This window comes from Dermacentor silvarum, chromosome 5 (assembly GCF_013339745.2).
Source record: "Dermacentor silvarum isolate Dsil-2018 chromosome 5, BIME_Dsil_1.4, whole genome shotgun sequence".
NCBI classification, from domain to species: Eukaryota; Metazoa; Arthropoda; class Arachnida; order Ixodida; family Ixodidae; genus Dermacentor; species Dermacentor silvarum.
This window is the reverse complement of record NC_051158.1, coordinates 15,831,250-15,856,049: the sequence shown is the minus strand read 5'-3', so window position 1 is coordinate 15,856,049 and position 24,800 is coordinate 15,831,250. Positions and strand designations below refer to the sequence as shown.

Here is a 24,800-nt window from a genome sequence, read left to right as displayed (position 1 = left end):
TTCTGCGTGCTGCTCACCTCTTGTGAGCCAATTAGATAAACAAAAGCCTGTCAAGGTAGGCAATGATATTCGCTTTGAAAGCAAACAAAAGTGACCTTCAATATATGAGAAGAGCGTTTGATTGGACGGTTCAGTCAACGCTGCGGTTACCGCCCGATCCTTGCAGTCGGCGGTCACGTAATTTTGACGCTATGAGATTGGAATAAAAAACACCTTGGAATAGTTTTACGTTATAAGGCCCCAGCTGTGCTGTCGCATGTAGTAGGATCGAGTGCAATTACATTCTTTGCCGTGACTGAGTTTCTTTACGATGCATGAACAACCAAGCATAGAATGTGAAACGTTCGAACGGAAAAAGAACGCAAGAAAACAAACAATGAACGGCAGTTTATGTTTATTATTTGCAAGAGTCAACATAAAGAAAGTATGCGCTAAGCTCAAAACGCTCTACGTGCATGCGAGAAAAACATAAGACCACGCAGGACATCGTGGGCGCTCAAGGTCAGGATGGATAAGCGTTACAGGTTAAGTCAGCTAACAGGTGAAGATATGTTAAGCGCTATAAGTCGGTCGACTCCTCCAAACAGATGCCACCCACCCGATATTATTTCTTGCTGTTAAGTGAATCGTCATGAATGTTTTTATTCTGTTTAGTCGCTGAGGTATTAGCGACATTTGTGCCGGCCGGGTAATCTGCGAAATGGCGGTCTCCGCCCCCAGAGAAAAAAAAAATTTGTTAATAAAGATTTCGGGATAACCGACTCCTCAGTGGCCGAGTTTCTTTTAGTTCGCAGCTAATGAACACGAAGTACCTTGACTGAAAAAGACAAACGAGCAAAACAAGAAACTTCTTGTACTACCCCGAGAACCACGGTATCACCGAGAAACTAGAAGAGGAGACGAGTCATTTCAATTCCGGCTATGTGAGATGTCGTGAGAATTAACACGTGTACTGCTGTGCCTGCTAGAGATCTAACAGCTAGCGAACTAAGAGTGGATTGCAACCTTTAAGCTCCAAACAGTGAGGTAAGGTACAGGTGAAACATTGTCGAGAAAGCAGCTAAGTGCTGATGCGTGCTTCAAGTTCTGCCGTGCGGGCTTTACTCATTGAACCTGTGCTTGGATCGCGTTGCATTTTTCAAGCTTGAGCCAGATGCCATCGTTGACCACTGAGGTGAGGAACGACGAGCTGAGCTTGATAGGTTCCTGCACGAGGACAAAGAAACAGAGATAAAGACAAAGACGGAATAAAACAGCTAGGTTTGTTTTTTTTTGCAAGGTTCTCAGTGATGTTTCACGAAACGATAATCAAATTATAGACGCTCCCTCCCCCGCACCAGAACACCACGTAGACATTTCTTATACTTCTGAGCTTGCTTGAAAAAAAGTTCACTTTTTCGTTGCTGAGAGAACACTCAAGGTCAAGTTGGGCAAATTAGGCAGAGACCATTTTTGGGAATGGAAAATAGGTGCTGGACGACAGCTGTCTCATAATTTCGTTGCTGATAAAAGTGGTTGAGAACCTGGTTCGGCAAACGCTTTAAAAACGCAATGCCCAGTCGCGATACGGTGTCGAACTCCCTGGCTTCCCACCACTTCATCGAATATAGCAACGTTTGGTGGAAGTTGGTTATATGCCTATAAAAAAGTTGCATTGCGTAGCCCTCGCAGTAAAAAGGGCACTTCAGCCTGACAACTATACTAGAAATTCAGTGCACGAGAGAAAAAAAAAAGAACGTGCGTGCGAACCTCACTCAGTTCGAGTGGCCACACTGACGTCATCTTCGCCGTCATTTGGCAGGCAGATTCAGTAAGTAAAGTTTGGCCTTGATTTCTTCTGTTTAACCTTATTTTTGCATTCATCAAATGTGCCGAAAGCACTCAGAGAGTGATTTGGCATTATTGCCTGGTTTAGAGCTTGTCTGTTCAAGTACCGCTCCAATTATCCCATGTATGCTCTGCCTACAGATATTGCTGGCTTCTTCAGCAGTTATGGTTAACCAGAAAAGAGCAGAAGAGCTCAATTTACGCCATTTTACATGAATAAGTTCAACTTTCCAGAACATTTGTTTTTAATTCTAACACCAATTCACTAGCCGATACCTTCAATGATTGTATACGCAATGTACACAGTTGGGAGCCCGTTGCATTATTTTACGTAGTCCCGAAAGCGCTGTCTTCGGTGAAGACGCCGTAGTAAATGGTTGTTATGAAACTATGTAAACAGGAAGAAAGAAAATTGCTGCTGGTCCCACTGTAACCGTTTATGGCCAACGCCTGAACGGTGCTTAGCAGTGGGCGAGCGGTGTAATGTTATTAAGAGGACAAAAAGAGAGGGTAGCTCAAACAGCAAAGAAGGCAAGAAAATACTGTTTCCATTCTAATGGATCAGAGGTTCATTGCTAGGTCAGAGTTTTCACCATAGTTCACGTATTTGACAGAGCACTGAAGTCATTGTTTGCAGAGCAGCCGCGGTGCCATGACCGAATGCCGAAAGTCACCGACACTTCTCTCGAGCACGTACTAGTACGGGTAGTATGACGTAGATCGCCTTGCACTTACCTTGTGATGCTCCTCATCAACGATTACCCGAAAATTAGTAAGCAACTTGGAGAGCATCAGTTTCATCTCGACGAGGGCAAAATTTTTTCCGAGGCATTCCCGGGGGCCTTTCCCAAAAGGCTGGAAGCTGACCGGGTGGATCTGTGACTTGTTTTCTGGGTTGAACCTATGGTGTAGAGTAAAGAATAAAAATGCGCGTAGGGATCAGAACTGACCGAACATGACAAGCCTCTGCCAGGAGCCATCGTTTCTACAAGGCCCTGGCGAAGATAAATCCACTTCTCGAAATTTTGCTCGAGTCTAAGGTTTCGTTTGTTTGGCCACAGCTAATCGCTTCAAGTAATCTTCCCCGAACACTTCGTATTTAATTAATCTGGCATAAAGCAAATAAACCCAGACAAATGTCACAAGGAAAAAAGTGGAAATTAACCATTATGTACAAAAGCTGAGCGTTTTGTGCGAGATAACTTTTGCATAGGATTAGTGCATAGCTTGTCCAACAGCAACCGCTGAATGAACAGTGTAACGTTTGCGATTGCGTCCGATGATTTACCGACGAAAGAACACATCTAGCCTGATCTCACGTCTGGCTGCTTTTCTCATACGCTTCCCTACGTAGGCAAGCCATTCTTTATGCCTGAGCTATATGGTTCACCATTAAAAGATGGTTTTAAAGCGCGTTTTAAAGACAAATGATGGCATAATTACTGAAAGTTGAAAACGACAAGAAAAACATTGCTGAACTATGGCATAATTACTGAAAGTTGATAGTACTGAAAGATGGTAGAGCTCTAAACATCAATTGAGTTTTACGTCAAAAAGCTCTCAAATGTACCCTGAAGGACGCCGCAGTGTAGGGCTGCTAAATAATTTTGACAACCTGGGGTTATTTAATGTCTATCAACGAGTTTTGTAAGCATTCAACCCTCGTCGAAACAACTCCACGACTGCCAGCAACCGAACCAGGAAACCTCGTGTTCAGCAGAACGCCACTGCACATTTCAGTGAGTAAATGATGATGTTCAAGTATATCAGGAGATAGTATACTTCCACATTTCTCCACGCACTGCTTGACACTTGAAACGTGTTTGCTCTTCAAAGCGCCGCAAATATTTTTGTTTCTCGGTTATGTCTCCCAATCTAAGTTCTCTCCATTTTGCCCCCTTTTTGCAAATACTAAGATTGCAGAAGATCAGAAAATAATGCGGAATGGTTCACTCACCTTTCTGGATCGAACTTTTCTGGCTCGTGCCAAACTTCGGGGTCGTGATGTAGGTAAGTGACCGGCACCATGACGCTGAGACCCTTGGGAATTTTGGTGCCCTTGAATTCGAAGTCGCTTGCTGCACGCCGTGTAACAAAGCTGCACATATTTCGGGCGAAATTAGTGGTCTCGGTTATACGCGACGATGCTATAGGGTCTGTTTTGTCACGAAACAACAAATCGGGCTTAGTAATAGCAGGGTCCTGGTAAAAGCCATTCGCACTATGTTTCCTTCATTCACTGGTGGGACACTTAAATAAATAATCGCGCGCCAAGCCATACCTGGCCTTCAATTGCCAGAAAAAAAAGACGCATGAGATAACTAATACCTCTGGCGGCTAGGGAGGCTAGAAGCGCTTAGGAATGCTGCGTTAGAAATGTATCAAGGCTTGAAACTCTGACTTCGTTAAGAACTAGAACTGTTTGAGCAACAGACCGCAGTGTGTTCAGGTTAGCATTCTAGACTCCGAGAAATTGCTCATTCCTCTAGGTGTTCAAGAATCAATATAGGGAGCATTGCTATATTTATTGTACGTACATAACTGATATTGCTAACATACACAATATCCTGATCTGATAATATAAGCTGACGACACAAGTACACATTTATTTTATCTTTCTCTGTGTCCCAAATACAAAGCTATGGTAAATGTCTATTCAAGTAAATTGCATACAGGGTTTGTCGGAAAAGTAATGTCAGTGACTAGATTGTGAAGCGACTATACGTCGCAGCGCGCAAAGGCTAGTTGGGATTGGTGGAGAGGGAAGTTAGCTTACGCACGCGCGCTAGCTCAGTCGTCCGCGACCATCTGGAGAGTATGGACAGGGTTTTCCCTGAAACTCGTTTTCATTTCCCGTGCAAGCCATAATGCAGCGCTCATTGGAACAAAGGATTGCCATCGAGTTTTGTGTGAAGCTCGGCAAGTTCGCAGTGGTAACAACTGTTCCTGTGACAAAGACAGGTTATGGTGATAATTTTTTGTCAGAACGTCAAGTCTACCGGTGGCACAAGGCCTTTTTAGAAGGCTGTGAAGAGGTCAGCAATGAAGCCCGCGCTGGACCGTCATCAACGACCATCACCGACGAAAATGTGACGCGTGTGAGATATGCTTTGTACAGATGATCATCATGATCATCATGACTTTGTACTCAAACCCTCGTTTGAGTGTCAGTTTAGTGGCACAGACAGTTAACATTCCAAAAAGTACCGTTCACGAGATTGCGACGAATAATCTTCAAATGGGAAAAGTGTGCGCGAAGATCATACGCAAAATATTTATCATATCATAAGAAGCCAACAAACATTGACACCAAGGACAACATAGAGGGAATTACTTGTACCTACTAATTGAATTAAAGAAATGATAAATTAATGAAAATGAGAATGGATGAAAAAACAACTGTCCGCAGGTGGGGAACGAACCCACGTCTTCGCATTACGCGTGCGATGCTCTCACCATTGAGCTACCGCGGAACCATTTTCCCATCCACTTTCTGGGGTATTTATGTTTTACAACTAGAACTAACCCTGGGAGTGTTAGCCAGCGCCACCACTCACAAACCTTGGGGCGGATGTGGAACATCCTTTCTGCCGCAGGCGTCACGAGCACGTGATCATTTTTGGGTGTTGGCAACTGGTCAATAAACCCACATATGCTACCTGAAGGCCCCTCGGTTCCCTTTCTTCTCTCAAAATATTTATGGACGACTAAAAATCGAGCCGAGTTGAAACGTGCCAGGAACTTTGGGACTTGTGCGAAAATGACCCCCACTATTTAGACAATGTCATCACAGGTGACGAGACTTGAGTGCTTGAATACGACCCCGAAACACAAAATTGGCGGTGGCTTAACTCAGTTATTCCTGGGTGCGCGTAGCGAGACGTACGGTTATTCATATTGTTTAGCTTGGTTCTCCCTACAGTTACATCTTTATCGTTTAGCTTCGTACGTCTGAGTGTTTAGGTTTGGTTGTTACCTCTCGTTAAATTATGGTTACATTAAAAACAAGACATTTTTAAAGTGTAACGCATTTATCTTGAAAGTCTTCATCTTGTTGTTTCCCAAATTCCGCAAAGACGGTCCGATGGTCGGTGAGGCGGGAAGATAAGGGGTTGTCGTCCAGTGACTTGAATACGTTTCGGGTGCTATCATCATCTGAATCCACTCTCCTGGCTGCTTCGTACTTACGATTGTTTTCGAGGCGTGCGGCTCGTTCTTCCTCCGTCTCCTCGGCTCGCTGTCTCCTCTTGGTTTCGTTCCGACGACGAAGCCTGGCTTCTTTCAGTCTCTCCGACTCACTTTCCATATCTGCCGACGAATCCCACCGAGCCGCCCCTTCTATATATACGATGCAACGCCGGGTACTCCTCTGTTGTTGCAACGCGGTTTCACCAGCTCCTCCTCTGACGTCATGCTAGATGGTGCGGCGAGTGGCGCTGCCAGCTGCGGCGGTTGCTAGGCAACGGCTCAGCTCGCGGTGCGGCCATGGGCCACAGCAAAACGGCGAGAATACGGCCAATGTAGCTCTCGCTACAAAAGGCAAAGTGCCAAGTGGCACAGCTCGGCGTCCCCTCGCCCCAAGATGACCAGAATGAAGAAGTCAAAGGCCATGACCATGGTAAATAATTGGGTTCTTTGACATCAGCGGGCTCGTCCACCATGAGTTTGTGCCACATGGCACAACCGTCAAAGCCAAATTCTACGCGAAAGTGTCCAAGAGACTAAAACAAAGCATTCATCGCGCCCGGCCTGACATCGGAGGCGATTGGAAACTTCACCACGACAACGCGCCAGCCTGCACCGCCTTCCTCGCGACCCGCTTCGTGGCCGATTTAAAGGTGTCAACGGTTCCCCAGCCACCATACAGTCCTGACGTGGCTCTCCCAGGCTTCTTCTTCTGTCCGAGCTCAAAAAACTCCCATGAAAGAACATAATTTCGGGGTAGTTGGCAAGGCCGAGGAGGCTTGCACCAAGGCTCAAAAGGACAATACTAAGTAGGCGTACCGTGACGTATTCGATGGTTGGAAATCTCGCTAGAAGCGATGTAACGACGCATGATGAGCCTATTTCGAAACCTTTTATTGCGTTGTACCGATCTGATCAATTTCTTTTTTAATCGACTCACTGACATTACTTTTCGGGCACACCCTGTATCTGCTTAACGGCTAACAAGATAAACCTTAATTTGTCGAAGTGAAACTACATTCTTTTTTCTTCCATTTATACAGTAGGACGTATCATTCTGGAAGTTGTATAAGATCATACTGAATTAAGGCGAGCGTCAAACCCGAATTTTCTTGGTGTTTGCTTTAATGCGAAGATGAGGAACGTTCCCTGTAATTTTCACGGCACAAAGTTAGCTTCTGATGAGTTTAAAACCGTTGGTTGTCTATAGGAAAAATCTCATCTGTTGCCACCCTGGCTGAAGATAGCCATGGATTACGCACTTGTGGAATCTAGGTTATTGTACTGCATTTATGTTTATGGAACTACGACCTCCAGTAATTGCCTAAACCCCTTTTTAACTCGGAAACACGCTTTGCGTGCTATAGAGATATTTTGTGGCACACCTTTAGACATACCCACGTCGCCGCTAATACATAGAGCTTCTTTAAAACAAAGTATGCTGAAACACATTTCTCCTTACTTTAACACATCCATTGTCATGAACTGTATTTTTCTTTTTTGGGTAATTCCAACAGTCGAAATATTTCCCGCAAGAAACTAAACTTGTACTAATAACGTGCGGAAAGCAAAGCCTAATCGATAATTTGATTTCCTTCGGAAACTGAATATTACGTCTAACTAAAATGTTTTAATTCTGTCAATAAACAACACCTAATTGAACAAACCGAATAATACATTTATTTAGTAGACATACCCTACACGCATCTTGCTAACATTAAAAGTGTTTTCTATTGCTTGTGAATGTGTCAGCATTGAAATAGTGTTTTGTGTTTTATGACTGACCTTTTGTTTACCTGTAAAAAATTATCGATCTTTAATCGTAATTTTTTTGCAATAGCTTGTGGATACTTTCTAGTTGTATGCATTTCTTGTATAAATTTGATGCACGTTGACTTACTTGATCATCCTGTTCACGCGCTTGTATAATCCTTTCTAAGAAAGTCGCGAACTACTTGTGCACAATGCCGACTGTTCTCCGGCTGTCCAAAACCCTGTCAGGCTCTTATCGTTTTGTCTACTGGCCCAGTTATCGTTGAAAAGGAATAAACTTTCACATTCACTTTGCCTGATCAGAAAATATGCCTATAAGAGCTTGCCGTATACGTTCTTACTGCAATCTTTTTTTCTCAAGACAAAGCCATTTGCTTATCTTAAATAATAATGAGCTGAGACTTGGTAAGAAACTGCCCACTGATAAAACATACCAATTTGCAGCCTCAATCGTAGATTTATTAAGACAATGTGGAACTGTAGAACTTACATATTAAAGCCCGACCCACATGGAGCGATTTTCTTGCGAAAAACTGGCGAACGGCCAGCGCGCGGTGTCCGCCCGGCGGCCGGCGGCTGTTCGCCGTCGATCAAGGCGGGCTAGATATGCTCGCAGGCGGTCAACAGCTCGCTGGAAGCGGCGAATGAAGGCTGTCAGCGCGGGCCAATCAGGGCGCGGTCACGTCCGATTTCCTGCCGCCGCATTTGACTCGGCTAGCCAGCCAAAGAACCTAGAGCAAGCATGGCGACAAAAGCGGCGCGCATCGCGTACAGTGATCGACTGATCACAGCCATCCAGGCGCGACCAATATGGTTCAGTTGCAGATACAAAACTATTTTTTCACTGCATTTTACTGGGAATGGAATCACGCTGTTTCTAGCAACAGTGAAATCGTGGCGGCGGCGGCCGCCTGTATTTCACCACATATGGGTGCAGCACGGCGGCGGCACGCTGGCGTTCCGCCGCGCTGGTTCGGGCCGCGAGAAGTTCGCCATGAAAGTTCGCTCCATGTGGGCCGGGCTTTACCCTATTTTCAAGGTTAGCAAGTACAAGGCTGAACGTCTACAGGTATGTGTTGGCAGATGTCAAACCAAGATTATTCTCAGCAGGACATTCGTGCTTTGAAATCGAGACGCGCATTTGTGTAAGCACTCACCCGACCACTCCAGTGTAGAAGCGCATAGATTCGTTCAAAACCATATCCATGTAGGGCATTTCCATCACGTTCTTCGATGTAAACTTGCCCTAAAATAGAAAGCACCTATTGTAACCTGAACTAATCGCACTGCGGCGTATTTATTAGAGCGGGGCTTCTACTAGCTTCTAAGCACAACACAATACCTTGTAGCAGCTGTGAACTTTTGCCTTTTGTCTGAAGTTAGGCCAAGACAAAAGTGACAACCACAGAGCGTCTACAAAATTTTGCTTTAGCACCGAATCGACCTTTCCACTTGAAAGTGACGTGGGTGAATTTCAAAATTCGACAGAAAGATGTGTCGACAGCTTGATTTCTTTTAGCGAAAAAGGAAATCTGTTCAACTTGGAAAAAATGGTACAAAGAATTATAGTCTAATGCGTCTAAGACTTGCCCTGTGATCTATAGACAACAGGGAAAGCGACTTCCTGTTACCTGAAGAAAAGATACACTGAAAGCACTTGGCTTGTTCTCTAGTCTTGCATGTTCTTTTGTGTCATTTCTTTCAAACTGAGCCGGTACCAACCAGCTGGAGAACAAGTCCTACACAATGAAGTCTTTCACATAGTCACAACAAAACTGGCCCTGTCATAACTAAAGAACATTAGGCTTAGGATACACATTTGTGTGACGCTCTGAGAAAAATATGTGGACTGCCGCTCTACGAGAGAGTTCTGAGTGCCATGCGAAACAGCAGTAGTTCCAGAATTGTTGATTACTGGCCAAGATAGCGTGGAATCATGGTGAAAATGCAGCGCTAAAACCCGGTTTTTAGAGCTCCATTTTCCCCAAGAAGTGGGTGGCCCAGCAACAACGACGATGGCTATGAAAAAACGTTCTACGGGCGCCGCCGCTGACATTTCTCTCCTCACCGGCGCCGCCACCACGCTTGCCCTCAACGCCCTCCCACGCCACAGCTGAAATTTCCCTCCTCCTCCCCAGCGCCGACGAACGCGCGAGCGCGAGGCAAGCGCGAGGCGAGCTTACTCACTTTTTCCATACCTCACAGCGATCTTGAAACAGAGAAATGTCGATATCCTCTTCTGCGACATTGTAGCACCAAATTCCGCGCAGTCGCTTAGCGGCAATGAAGGGCAGACAGACGAACTGCGAAGGACTGGAGGACATATTAAGTTGATCTATTAACGCGATAGCGTTTAGGGCCCCGTGTCGCAGAAAATCCGGCGTCGGCAACCGGCGTGTGATCGCGGTTGGCGGAGAAAATCATCCAACCCACATCGACCACGCAGGCCCTCCACGTGGTGCAAGGTTTTGGTGAACGAAAATTGAATTTCTCACAGTGAAATGCATCAGAAAATTGGTAAAATACGACTTTACCATTCGGCGTCGGATTCGCCGTCGGATTGTTTACCAATCGGCGTCGGATTGTAATTTGAATATACGAGAAAACCTAATTCTGCTACGAGGAAACTCAAACACAAACCCTTTTCCAGAATTTCTATCAGACCTGCGCGCGTCGGGGCAATAGCAAACAATTAATAAAATATTTTTTTTAAATGTGCTAGGGCCTTCACATCTGAATATAATACCACTTATATTGCCCCTAGAAAAACGTCTTTCCAGCAATTCATTTCAGTTTATAAGTGAAGCCGACTTTAAGGAGATCGGTGTAAGCTTGGTCTTATAAGTAAGCTGGCTTTCCCACGTTCAGTGTTGCAGTGAATGAAGCCTACTTGCCGTATGCGAACGATCTGATGTGAACGGGTCCCGATAACGCTATCGCGTTCTACACTTAAAGGCGAAGCTTAAGCGTCCTCCAATTTTTACTGTTTAAATTGATCAAACTTAGACTGTACACTGGGGCACTCTGAACGGAGGCAGCATAAAACTCAAAGAAAGACGGCGTGGTCTCAGCTTGGTCCGGTTACAGTGTACTAGAAGGTTTTGTAGCGGGCTCACAGGAGGGCGCGAGCTGATGTGTTGCGTGTTGTCGCCGGGAGGAGGCGTGGCAAGACGCTCTTCCTGTAGGGTTCCTCGATGTCAACGCTGCCTGGCATCGAGGCACCCTATTCTTCCTGAAGTTTCTCCTGCGTGAGCGACTGCGGACGGTGACGTTCGTCCTCGGGCTCATGGTCCTTCGACGCATTCTACGATTTTGCAAGGTACAGCTTTCGCTGTCTGTGTTTGTGTTGTCTGTAATCACGTTGCTGTTGTCGACGCCCTCTCCGCTTTGTTAGCTTTTTTTCTCCGGCTTGAACGCGCTATGCCGCACCCCTGGCTTTTCCAGGTAACGATAAGAGGCAACCGATGACACCCCGCGGGGGAACTCAGATAATCAGGCGTGAAGTCGCTCGCGCAGACATCGGCCTGCTTGACAAAATGGACGTCCCCTCGTTCGCAAGATGCCGCCGACGGAATGAGTAAAAGCACAGCCGGCGCCAGGAGGTCCAAGTGTTCATGAGAAAAATTAGCCACGACAACTTCACGACACTACACCCCTACGGAAAAAAGCTAAGCTTGTGAGCGAGCTAACTTTACTTATACATGGCTGCTACCACTGGTACTCGCGAAAAATACTTTTGAAGAATGCTAGTGGCCACATTATGACAGGGTGATGGCGACAGGGCCATCACCCTGTCAGCGAGGGGCGATGCAGAAATCTGAGGGGGGTCAGGACATCCGGACATCCCCCCTGGATCCGCGCCTGAGTATACCAGCGATCAACACCACGACAGTTAGCTGAAATGCTTCATATGTTTTGAAGGGTAGCAGCGCTCTCGCCCTTCGGGAAAGTCGCACGACCGGAAGTTGCAAATTGACTCGGGGAAGTCATTTTCTCGTCCGTTCACTCACGTCTTCCTGGAGCACCTCCGAGATCTCAGCCTGTAGCCTGTCTTGAATCTCAGGATGCAACGCGAGAAGGTGCAGAGTGAGGCCCATCGTGTTTGGCGCCGCTTCTAGGCTGCGAGTAATAGGAACATAGACTGTGCGTCACAACGCAACCTCATCAGCGCTGGTCTACTCTAAGAAAAAAAAATATTTTAGATTCTCTTGTGTAGACCCGTTTGTCAACCCGCACATTTACTCCAAGAATGCATGCTGTCCTCCACCGTTATAACAAGTTTTGTACTTTTTTTTTTTTCATTTTACTCCTCGTGAAGTCGGTGCATGGCTTGCCAGTGCGTAGCTGTGCATGTTACATACAAACTTACTGAGCATTGATAGGTTCTATAGCCTGTCTAGTGACTTGCTCTTCAGGCAGAAGCTAACAGCCTCCTGCAAGGAAACGTTAGCCAAAGATAAAGAAGGCCTTGATAATTTTATATTGTTTCTAAACGTTTTCATTGCAAGGAAAATGGTAATTGCCTGTATCTACTCGTACTACGTCTCCGTGCTCTTTGTACGTTACTGCAAGCTGAATACTTTATTAAAGACGTAGACATCAACTTGCCCAAGAACAAGTTCTTCTGGAATATCAGGCTCTATAATGTTTAAGGTTGAATTAATTCGTTCGTCTGTTAGTCTGCTCGATGCACGAGCACGCTCGCACGTTGCAAGTGTCATAAGTGCTTGTCGAAGCGAATTTTAGCACCAATTTTTACACGAAAAGTGTTTTATTATCTCGTGGTCTCACACAAAATAGTAATAATATCGATGAAGTTCAATTAGCACTTCGTGTAATATAAGAAAAAGATAGAAAGCTTTACATACCCGGCAATCAAATAAAATGCAGAATTCGCGATCACTTCTTCTCTCGTTAACGCCAGCTTCGTTTTCCCGTCGAATCCTGTTTCGGAGATAAATTATAGAAAATTGCGCTACCGTGTACTGTTCATCGACATGTTGCGATTAACCTCGCCTGCTACCTTGCTTAGTGCTGTGAACCGGAGTACGACGGGCACTGTTTAAAGGGATTCTCGCAAATTGACAGGATTCTGCGACAAGTTCTCTTTCGGTGATACTCTGCACCATGTGACGTTGCATGGCTCTGTAAGTGATATCGACACTGCGGGTAACTATGTGGCACTTTAACACACTATGTGAAAGCGTCCCCGCAGGTGGTCTTTTCCTTTTGGTGATCGACATACCACAATTTTCAGGAACGCCTTCCTTGCTACGAGCAGAACGTCGCCATCCTCCGTGGACCTAATACCTGCTGTAGCCGGGTTACCGCATGCTACACGGCACCACCTTTTTGCTAGTTTGAGTGGGACACAAAACTCTGCACTAATAAATGGTTTAGAAAACACGGCGTCAATGACGAGTTTCCGGCTCCTTAAATCGCTTCTGGCGCTTGCAGTGTGTAAAAACATTGCCTTCGAGATTGGCGTTTTCTATTCTTGGGGACTTGGACACCATCTGTTGCCAAGCGTGAACGTAGCACAAAAGTACAGCGGTTAGCGCGTGCGGCTCCCACTTTCAGGGGTACGAGTTCATTCTGCAGTGACGGAGAGGCTATGCCTTCCGCCATACGGCAAGGATGAGGACGATGCCTGACGAAGATGACACGAAGGAGTAGCTCAAAGGACACATAAACTGACGGATGGGCACAACAAATTCAGTTTCGAACTTTGGAACACTTTAATGCATAACATCACATCAAGCACATCATTTTATTTGTATAGGCAACTTGTTCACCTTTCTCTATTTAACTTACAAAAATAAGGCCTAGGTTATACTTGCGGACAATTTTCTGTGGCAATGAACAAAAAAGCTGCGAAAGGCAAAGTGCGCTCAAGTAACTCTTGAAAAAAAATCTGACATTCTCATCCGCGTTAGTTTAAGCTGTGGGAGAGAAAACATTAGCATCACATTTGCAACACCAAAATAAGGCAAATGCGCGGCTGGGTGCTAAATTTAACCTAATTTTGTTTTCTTTCTCTCTCTCTCTCTCTCTCTTTTGCGTTTGGTCAAATGCGAAACCGTTGCACATGGATGCTGTCCTAATTCAGCATCTCCTCCAAGAAATCGAAAGCTCTGTCCCATGCTGCCAGACTACTTGCCGCAGTGACACAGTGCGAAAGTTCCGCCCCTCTAGCTTTCACTTCATTTCCACCGAAAGTTGGCCGCAAGTATAGGAAGAAAAATACTATGCACATGTTTGTTAGTCATTTTTGAGCTCAACAAAATCATTGTAATATCTGTATTCCCTTTCTTTGTCTTGCAGTTCATCGATAGTTTCGGGTGTAAACGAATGGAACCATGCTAGGATCCTTGAAAGGCTTCTATATATATATATATATATATATATATATATATATATATATATATATATCCGAGAAACAGTAAAGAATATTTGACTGAGCTGAACTGATAAAACAGTAAGAACCTCCTACAGATCGAGAGCGCTATTTCTTGTTGCAAGCATCAACGGGGCAATCGCGTGGTCGGTTAGACAAGACAGTGAATATGGCGTTAAGAATGTATCCAAGTTCGAAGAGAGGACCAAATCATTTATTGCAGCTTGAAAATATGGAGGATTTTGTAACATCTTGGAGTACCTTTCCCACTGCAACATGCTTCCCTCTAAAAAAAACAACAACATTGCTGCTTCTCAGGCTCGAAGTTGCGAGGAAATAACAAACCCGGAGTGAGAACTTACCGTGTGCGTCATTCTTGAACAGCTCGCCCGTGCTTTCCTTGTTCAAAAGAAGCTGCAGAACATCAGCTTTCTCACGCTAGAAAAAATATCGGAGAGATAGATTATTAAAAAAAAAGCCAAATGTCATGCACCAAGAGAATTCGCTAATATAATAGCAGCGACAAAAAACCGTTCGTTTTCTGCAAAGCCCGGGCACTATATATGAGGATTCTCAAAATGCGTTGCAGTTCCAACATTTTTAAGACATATAACTTGCTATAACACCTTCCTCCACCCCTCTTTTCTTGCAAACTATTATGACCGGATCACAAGGGCGTTGGTAATCGCCTGCATTGACGCACCTCCGGAGCATCCATGCGGCAGCCGGAGCGTTATAACACGAATGAACCACGTATTTCCTCAGAAGAATACATGAAATACATTTTATTTTATTTTCGCAATTTAGCTTTATTTTAGCATCCGCCTTTTGTCTTCACCTTTAAATTCAACGTTATCTTCTTTCTTTCTATTTTCTTTTAATTTCATTAGCAATCTAATTGTTTTCGGGAATACCCGTTCAACTTTGGCGGTATACGGTGGTATACGGTATAGATTTTTGCGATCTTGAATGAAAGGCTAACCCCAGAACTCAAGTATCACGTCAACGAGATAGTGCATGTGTGCAGCGTGCTGGCTAACCTACAAGGTCCTGTCATCAAGACTGTGTAAGTGCTATGAACAGAAGCAAATGTTTGGACAGCTCTTTTTATTTTTGCTGTATTGTGCAAGCATGCACACATTTTGTTCAATAAAAAAAGAACATGCTTCACAAATCAACACTGCTAAAGTTTAATACAGACTTTGGCGCCTCAGCACGTGCCTAAAAAAATTACTCCAATTTCGGCACAACTTTTTTTTTTCAGAAAGGAGTCGTTCCTTCTTAATTCTACACATTTCGACCCCTTTGGTGAGTACACGTAAAAGTCACATATGCTCGCACGTACAACATACATGCTTATTTGAACTTGTGTGTAGTAGAGGTGAATTTCCCGTAGTTGCAGCTTTTGTTCTTCATAGTGGAGATAGTCCACATTTATGCTCTCATTAACAACGGGCTGTGTCTCGCACCTGGAAGGGGCCTTGATCTCCAGCAAGCGGATTCCTTGCTTTTGTCCACCAAACCACCCGGGCTACAGCACAACCATGGCTGCGCAGTGCTGATGACAAGTCCCACTTGAAACACCTTTCGCCCCTCTTTGGATATGTACTCTTGCCTTGCGATTGGCTCTTTTGCCACACCGTATGCAGATGCAGCACTTTTAAAGGAGTGTGGCGTTGCCTGTTGTTTTCCCAAGCTTTCAAAGTCTGCTTGACGTGTCTTTATCCTGTGAGCCTTGGAACTCGCTGAAATTCTCAGTGCCCATTCACAATGCCACTGTGGGCATCCACTCTGTAGAATCGTTTGTCTTCCAATGTTGTCGCGTTCACCCTCCGTCACCACTACCTCAAGAAGGAAGTCGTCACTTACTTCTTCAATTGGAGTGCTCTTTGCCCCAAATATTTCGCTGGGCTGACCCAGTCTCCCAAGCAGTTTGTCCAAGGTTGCTAGATTTTCCTTTACTTGTTCCTCTTGGCGGAGCATTATGCCCAAGGGGCAGTTTGAGTTGATGATGGCTCTGGGCACAGGTTGCTTCACCAGCATGTCATCTGGACGCTTAGGTGGGTACATTTCCGAAAACAATACTCCCTTATTATACATTCCAAGCTGCTTCACCGATGGCTGTAACCACACATTCGCTATGGACGTCTTCGTTGATGTGTCCTCTTGATTGACATATGTAATCACTGCTACTGAATGCTTGCACTGCCCTGAGACACCACCTCTATACAGGTGCAGTGAGCTTGTGTGATGTTCCTGCTGGCATCCAGCTGATGAGAAAATAAACGTATGCAAGGCATTTTAATACTGCTGCACAAAATTGAGGGAACAACTTAATAAACCTTATTAGCCCACCATCTACCTTTCACAATATTTAGGAATACAGTGCGAGGTCAGCTAGAGCTGTGTAGGATTTATTTATTTGTTAGGAACATGAAGCAGTGAACTGAGTTACCTAGCATATTAATGTAAACACACCTAGCGGCACGGCACCGCTACGACTACTCTGTAGAATCAAGCTAGGACGAAGAGTAGCTGGGCTACCAGAACTGCAGGGTCTGCAGGAAAAAAACGAATGTGCGGCTTTCCGGCCCGCATGAGTAAGCTGTGCGGACCTTGTAATGACAGAAGTGGCATAAACAAACATGCTGCTACACATGTGCATTTCTCATATATATTTCACGACGACATTGTGGAATAAACAGCTGAAAGGAGTATCTGGCCTGTGTTTGACCTTCCTCTTGTGCCGTGTCCCTTGTTTGCACTTTACAAAACTTTTTTTCTTTTTTTTTTGGAAAACAACATAAACAACTAGAAATGGGTTGTTACATTGTGCGACAAATTTAGGCGAAACACTGCGCAATACGCGGCGACACGGCTGCGAATAATCATGACCCGAAGCTGCGGTCGCAACAAAGGAACGCCGCCTAGCCAGTGGCCGCGATTTCATCTAAGCCATCTCGAATTCGAAATAGTCACAATATTTTGCAAGTACACGGGTAGTGGGTACGCACCAAACATATTATAAGCATGGAAGAATGATGACTTACCTCGATCGTGATGGAGTAAGCCTCTTACGAGACGCACGCCTGACGCACGCATTTGGACTTCAAGACCGACGTCGCCGTAGCAAACCGTTCGTGCACGTCAAAAACATACCCGCTTTGATGCACTTTTTCGCCTTTCTTCGTAGTGGTATCGCAGAAGAACGATCCAACTACAATATCTTTAAAGCCAGCTCGAAGGACTAATGCGCCAGCCACGGGCACTTGCACCGCCATAGCTTTGTATGCAAGGAGCCACTACCACGGCCGCTGGATGCAGCTTGCATCCAGCGGCCGTGCCACTACCGTCTGCTACGATTGTCAATATTGCACGCGAGTCGCAGCGCAAGTGGCGCTGCGTGCGGCTTCAAGGCGCCCCCTATAGGTCCCGCACGGAGTGTATAGGTAATACATTAAGTTATACAATCGGCTCTATACTTCTTGCAAGACATAACGAGCCACAACTGGAAGTACCCGTGTGGCACTAAGGCGACCTCCTGAACGCCACATATGAACATTTAACGTAGTACCTAAAGTGCGGCATATTAGTGCACGCACTACGCCACACCTTTAGTAAGCCAGAACCATGAAGCAGACGTGGCTCCATAATAAAAAAAAAAGAAAAAGCAGACGTGGCTCCAGGGAAGCTTGCTCGTCTCGCACCCCGGAGACCCGGGTTCGATTATCAACCAGACCAAAATGTACCAAATGTTCTTTTCAAACCCCTTATTTACTTTGTTTACAGGAACCTCCCTGAAAAATTTGTCATCAATCCGAACATTCTTTGCGGCGTCGGACATTTTTCGTCGCGCCTTAATAAATACTGCGTTGTCTCGTAGATCCCCACTTCGCGTTCCATCAGAACAACAACGAAATCAGGCTCACCAGCGCCTTCGCCCGCCTCTCGGACATAACCGGCTGGATGAGCTTCGTGGTCAGAGTGAAGTAAGGTACCACCAGCCGTGACGTCACGTACGAGAGAAGTAACCAGAGGTGGCGCAGCTCCGGGAAGCAGTCTGGAAACAATCAGGACGACCCTGTTATGCGGATACATATGATGTCCTCGGCTAGTACGTTGTCAGAATCAATTTAATCTTTCTTTCGACGTGGTTTCGTCTGCATTGCCGATTACGTATTTTACGCGATGATTTATAAACATTAGTGTCATTAGAACAATAGATATATTTATGATGCAAAGCAACCAAAAGAATTTTTTCTGGCAAGCGCAATAGCCTTATTACATTAACCTACAGCGAGAAAACTGAACAGTATGCGCCGCGTACTTAAGACGTTGCGTTTTGTTTTGCCTCTCGGATCATACTATATACGCTCCCTTATTCCTTTACTTATTCCCTTATTTAGACAAATGGATGCGTATGTCACAAACAATTTACGCATTCATTGAGTAGGAACGACGCAATAATTAATACTGCTGCTGAAAGGGCAGCAATGCATTGCGCTGCAGCTGAAGCAGAGAAACAAGGCATAATGTCGGAAACAGGCGAGGAAGACATACGCCGGTGTCGAGCGGTTGCGCTCTCATTGATGGGTTATGATACGGCCATGGAAGAGCAGACCAATCACCGTCGATGTAGAGAAAGAATGCGCATGCATATGCTGTGTCTTTTTTTCGTTCGTGAGGACATTCATCCATGATGGGGGAAGTAGGTGGCGCCCTCTGGGCACGGTGGTGGAAGTAGTACGTGAAATACATTTACGTCACACACACCGTTTGTGTGTGACGTAATAAACCTCACAGTTTCTCTATCAGCCGTTGCAGCAAAAGGGTCCGGATACTTCAGAGTCCATGTTCTCTTACTTCCCTTTTTTTTTTTTTTTTTGACGCCAACTTTTCCTCCCACTGCATTATAGCCAACTGCGCGAAGCCACAATCAACCGCTCACTCACTGGAGAAAAAACTGACTCCTCGCATGGGCACTCTCCGCATCATCGCCCCAGCACCGTCGCCCATCTGATCCAGGGGTCCTCCAGGAGTGCTCCGCTGGACATTGAGGTCGACGCCGTAGCCCGCCTTGAACATGGTGTCCATGGTGGCGCGCCTGAAGACCTTCGACACCTCCACGGCCTCGCCCGCCGCCGCCTTCTGGTGGAGCAGTTCGATCATGGTGTCGCTGCATTCGTCCATAATGACGAAGATCTGCGGGATGTGCACGGTAGGCAGGCAGTTGATGAAGCTAAATAGAAGCGTGAAGTTAAGAGGTCAGATATGCAGATCAAACTGAAGTCTGGTAAGCCTGAAAGGATGCACTAATGAAGGTAGTCTGCGCCACCATCATGACAGTTGGCACACCGGCTCCTTCATTGAAAGTCCTGACGTCATCAACTTTGAATTACATGGCGACCTAGTCTGCATAGACCACTTCCTTTGTGTTTGCCCACTGCGCTTACGAGATAAATATACAATCAGCTACTGCGTCTTCGGGACGTATCGACAAATCAGCCATTTTGAAAGTCTTGTTTTGGGTCTATTGTCAGAGTCCTGTGCGTGTCAGGCTCTAAAGGCCATTGTGGCGTAATCTAGAGCAATTGTAGAGGATATGCGACAATAATACTTCTAGCTGCTTTTCTTTATTGCGATAGCTATGGTATGGAGACTCCAAGCGCATGTCTGCCATCGCCGCCACCGCCGTGATGTTCCGTATCAAGTCCGAAACACGATAACATCGTCGCAGCGTGCTGTACGCTGTATGTGCGAGTGAAAGCTTGCGAGGGTCAGCAGACGATCGCGGCTCAAATCTCGCGCGTGCCAGGGAGAGAGGCTGGGCGGAATCGCACAGTCTGCCTTCGCGCGCGAGGCACGGGGGTGTGGGGGGGGGGGGGGGGGGGGGGCATAGTGCACGAAAGTATCGTTAAATACTTTCTAACCAGCCTACCTGTGAATTAAATACTAACCAACGCACCCGTGAACTCACTTGTATGTTGGCATGTAATTGGCTTTCAACATTTCAGACCTTTCTCATGTGATTGCGTTCACTTATACAAGGTATCTCAGCAGGGAAATTAAGATCTTTCGAGCCCCTTGAAAGTTTCTTCAATTTCCTAATGAATCTATCAATAAGCTTTGTTTCGGCACACATGAACATTTCAACGTATGAACCTTTGGCAGAAATATTTAACCACGGGTTTCTCCGGCTATGTACCAAAAGAATGGGGCTGAAAAAAAAAAGAATAATGTGAAAACGGTGTACGGAAACAAAACCTGTGCCAATAGGTATGAAACACATCTTACCGCTCTTCTCGCTTCAAGAAAAATAATAACAGCTCGACGTCCGCCACATATTCTAACAAGTGAACGTTGAATTGTTGTCGATGCCAATCGTCAAAATCTAATTTGGGAGGAAGTGTACAGCGCAACCCCAGGATACGGACCATGAACAACAAACCTTTATTTCGCGACCAGCTGCACTTGTATATAGCCTAGCAGTGGCGCACCGATGGGGGAGATTTCGGGCGTTGTAATACCACCCCCCCCCCCCCCCTGAGGCCGAGTTAACCCCCCCACGCGTCCAGCTTGTCACGAGTCAGCATATATTTTAAGCAAAGTAACCCAAAACCAAAAACCAAAATACAAAGAAGAAAGTTTTTAAAAACTTGCAAAAAACCACTCACAATCACGAAGCATCGTGATATATTTCATTCGACAAACGCTTTCTTTATTGGTGAAGGTAAGCGCTGTTTGTCTGTCGTTCCTTACTGTGTCGATGTCCTGGTGTTGTGCTACACTTTGCCCCCATTGAATCAATCTGGCCACCAAGCCCACATCGCCACCCAGGTAAAAATCGAGGCGTTGATGTAGTAAGATGCCGTGAACCATTGGGCCCCCTGTGTGAGTAACAAAGAGAATCCTTCCTGGTGGCTTCAATAGCAAGAGCACGATGCCTACCTGCGACAGTTTCTTGGCGGTGAAGGCGGGACTGAGCACAGCACGCATCTCGCGCCAGCGGTTCACCGGAGCAGTGATGATCATCCTCTGCCGAATGTCAGGCACGGCCTCGACGTCGATGAGATTCTGGGCGGGAACGACAGTGCGGGACCAGAGGGTTTTTCCACAGTATTTCGCGCTTTTCAAGATACAGTAGGCTTGAAAAAGTCTAATTGTAGCGATGTCCTGCTGATTAAAAAATACGATTTGCTAGCCAGAGCTGCCGCAAGGGTCATTCGGTTCAGAGTGCCCTTTGGGTGAATTCTTCCAGTTCACCAATTTTGAAATGTGAGTCACCGGTTTCTGGAGGCTAGCATTTGCCACCGAATTATGTGTGTGTGTGTGTGTGTGTGTGTGTGTGTGTGTGTACCGCACCGCACCGCAGCGATGTGCTAGCGTGTAGAGCATTGCCTCGTGTGTGTGTGTGTGTGTGTGTGTGTGTGTGTGTGTGTGTGTGTGTGTGTGTGTGTGTGTGTGTGTGTGTGTGTGTGTGTGTGTGTGTGTGTGTGTGTGTGTGTGTGTGTGTGTGTGTGTGTGTGTGTGTGTGTGTGTGTGTGTGTGTGTGTGTGTGTGTGTGTGTGTGTGTGTGTGTGTGTGTGTGTGTGTGTGTGTGTGTGTGTGTGTGTGTGTGTGTGTGTGTGTGTGTGTGTGTGTGTGTGTGTGTGTGAGGCGTACGGCGTTGGCGTGGATGCCGACGTACGTGGCGGAGAGAATCATCCCCAACCACCCTGACCGCGCAGGCCCTCCACGTGGTGCAGGGTTTTGGTCAACAAAAATTCCATTTCTCATAGTGAAATCCGTCAGAAAAATGGCAAAGTACGACTTAACCACAACCTACAGACATGGTAGACAATTGTAATTTGAATGTACGAGGAAACATAATTCTGTTACGAGGAAACTCAAACACAAACCCCTTTTTCAGCATTTCTACCATACCAACATGGTGCGCTCGGGTAGTTTACTTGCGAAAATGATATCCAGATAGCACTCGCATCCTCGGCAGGTCAAATCGGGACTTCGCCTGCCTAATGCGTTTTGGATACGCGCGCACGTTGGGGCAATAGCAAACAATTATTAAAATAATAAAACAGGTGCTAGGGCCTTCACATTTCAATATAAGACGACTTATATTACCCCTGGAAAAACGTCTTCCCAGCAATGCATTTCTGTTTAAAAGTCAAGCCGAATTTAGGGGATCAGTGTAAGCTTGGTCTTTGTAAGCTGGCTTTTCCACGTTCTGTGTTGCAGTGAAGGCCACTGATAGAAAAATGCGATGCGAACGGGGCCCGATAACGCTATCGCGTTCCACGCTTAAAAGCGAAGGCTCAAGCGTCCTCCAATTCTTTTTTTACTTCACGGTGTGCAGGAAAGCCATTAATGTTGCTAGCCATGTCATTTGGGCGCATCCTGTTGATGTTTTCTTTCTGCGGAGCTTGAGTAGAAATATTGTGGGCGTTTATTACGCACATCTTCCTCATCTGTATGGTATCATTGTGACGTCTCGGTTGGCACGACGTTTATTCGGTTCGGGAGCTCGTAAGTGAACCAGCGCTGCACACATCGCGATGATGATCACATATACAGGCGAAGAGGAGGATAGGTAAAAGTGTGAGGATGATGCTAATAACATACAGATGAGGAAGATGTGCGTAATACACGCCCACAATATGCGCTAAGATGCTTATTCCTGCAAAATGGAATGATCGGATGGATTCATTTCCCACTTTTGAAATCTGGTTCTGTGTTTTTGCCCCATCTAAATAAAGTTTTTTTTCTCTCTCTCTGTCTTTTCAATTCCCCAGATTAATCTAGCATTCAAATGCGCACCACTCACCCCTCGTTCGGTGAAATTGTGAAAATCTTCGATTTCTATTCTCTTCAGCAACTCCAGGTCATTGACCAGGAGGAAAGGAATGGCACCGTTGTAGAATCTGCAAGTCAGCGAAGATGCCGTAGACGGCCTCTTAAGTTTCATTTCAGTTAAGAATGTCAACTTGCGCGCACGAATAAGTGGTAAAAAAATTATAGTTGGTGGGTATACACAACGTTTCGTCGTTGTTGTAGACAGTTGTAGACAGAAGAAAAGACCCCTGGTCGGTCTTGACCACTGCGTTTCGCCTTGGCGCCTCCCTCAGCGTCGACGCTGAGCGACGGCGGGTGACAAAAAACCAGAAATCGCAGGGAAAACGCTGAATGTGGGGTGGCCTTAAGAGGAGCGCAGCGCTCGCCTAGTCAGTGCGAGCTTGGCCATGGATGAGAGCGAGGCCGGGCCGTCTTCTGCGAGCGTTGCGCGGGAGCGGGAGGCTTTGAGCCGTCGTCCGCAAGCGGCGTCTGACCACCCCGCGAATATCGCCCGGCGAACTGCTTCACTGGAGAGGGTCCGGAATGCCAAGCGCGCGAAGCTAGCGTCGGAGACTGAGGAAGGGCGAGCCGTTCGGCTCGCAAAACGCCGGAAGCGGGATCCACAACGTTGGTTAAGCTAAGGTAAACAAGTGAAACCAAGACTTAACCAGGCTAAACCAGGCTTTCTCTTTGCATATCCAGGCTTAGCTAAGCCGCATCCATCCTTTTACAGCGAAGCTGTATATCTCTTGTTGGCCGGAAAAACGTGGCGTAAACACAAAACTCCAGGTTAACAATTGAAGGCAAACAGCATCTTTCTTTGCAATGAGGCATACAGCATATATATATATATAGTGACGTCAACACGCTTTCATATATAAAAGGGAGACCCCTCTAGAAACTCATTCAGTTCATGCTAAGACTGCCATGGGTAGACCAGGGTAATTAAAGACACCGGAAGACCAGCATGCATACAATGCTCGACCATGTGTGGCGTTTGATACAGCTTCCCTGGATATTCACGTTCACAGGGCGGGATGGAGGCCAATTCTTTAATAATTTTTTTTTCCTTGCCACAGCTTGTCTAACGTTAGCTGGGACACAGTATGTGCACTGTAAGACGAGGAAGCACGGAATAGAAAATTTCAAGTCAGCGAACAAAAAACAAATGTATATCTAAATGTATATGAGACAATATAGCGATAGATAACAGTGGTAGAACGTTACGTGCAACGCACGCCGATCCACAGCTCATTGTTGTTGTGTAGGCGTGACATCACAGAGCACACAAGTTATGTGCGCTTGGAAAAGAAGTCGAACGTGCTAGGACCCCTGATCACGTGCAAACGTACCCGACAATATTCCCGTACTTCTTTATCCATTCAGCAAACATTGTCGCTCCACCCTGTCAAGAAGAGAAAAAAAGAAAATGTGCTCAATGCGCAAATGGCTAAAATGTGCAGAGACTTCAACGCGCTAATGACAGGCCCCCTATCTATCATTCCCGCACATATATGGATATTCAGAATACGTGCTACAAAAAAAAGGTAAAAAAATGCCAGCACTATTTCTAAAAAGTTATTGCATTTGGTTTTCGTCAACTGAACGTTGACACGGTTTTGTTCTCTTCAAAAGTGTCGTGAAAGATGGTAAGGCGTGCGGACACGGACACAAGAGAAGAGAACTAGACAACTTCGCGTTCGTATTGTCTGGTTCTCTTCTCTTGTGTCCGTATCTGCACACCTTACCTTCTTTCACAATGAATTCATACCAACTAGCTCAACTTTCT

At 45.9% G+C, this 24,800-nt stretch overlaps 1 protein-coding gene and 1 pseudogene across 1 annotated transcript; both read right to left on the bottom strand.

Moving 5' to 3' along the window:
- LOC119452781 (cytochrome P450 3A11-like) lies at positions 1-24,513 on the bottom strand. The gene is made up of 12 exons (XM_049667402.1): positions 24,364-24,513; positions 23,004-23,100; positions 21,131-21,256; positions 19,135-19,384; positions 18,112-18,242; positions 14,545-14,620; positions 12,654-12,729; positions 11,796-11,904; positions 8,943-9,031; positions 3,785-3,925; positions 2,563-2,728; positions 1-1,206 (listed from the first exon to the last, which is right to left on the bottom strand). The coding sequence occupies exons 1-12, from the start codon at positions 24,402-24,404 to the stop codon at positions 1,105-1,107; spliced, it is 1,404 nt and encodes a 467-aa protein (XP_049523359.1). The 5' UTR covers positions 24,405-24,513; the 3' UTR covers positions 1-1,104.
- On the bottom strand, positions 15,108-16,487 carry LOC125945539 (uncharacterized; annotated as a pseudogene).
- Positions 24,514-24,800: the final 287 nt, after the last annotated feature.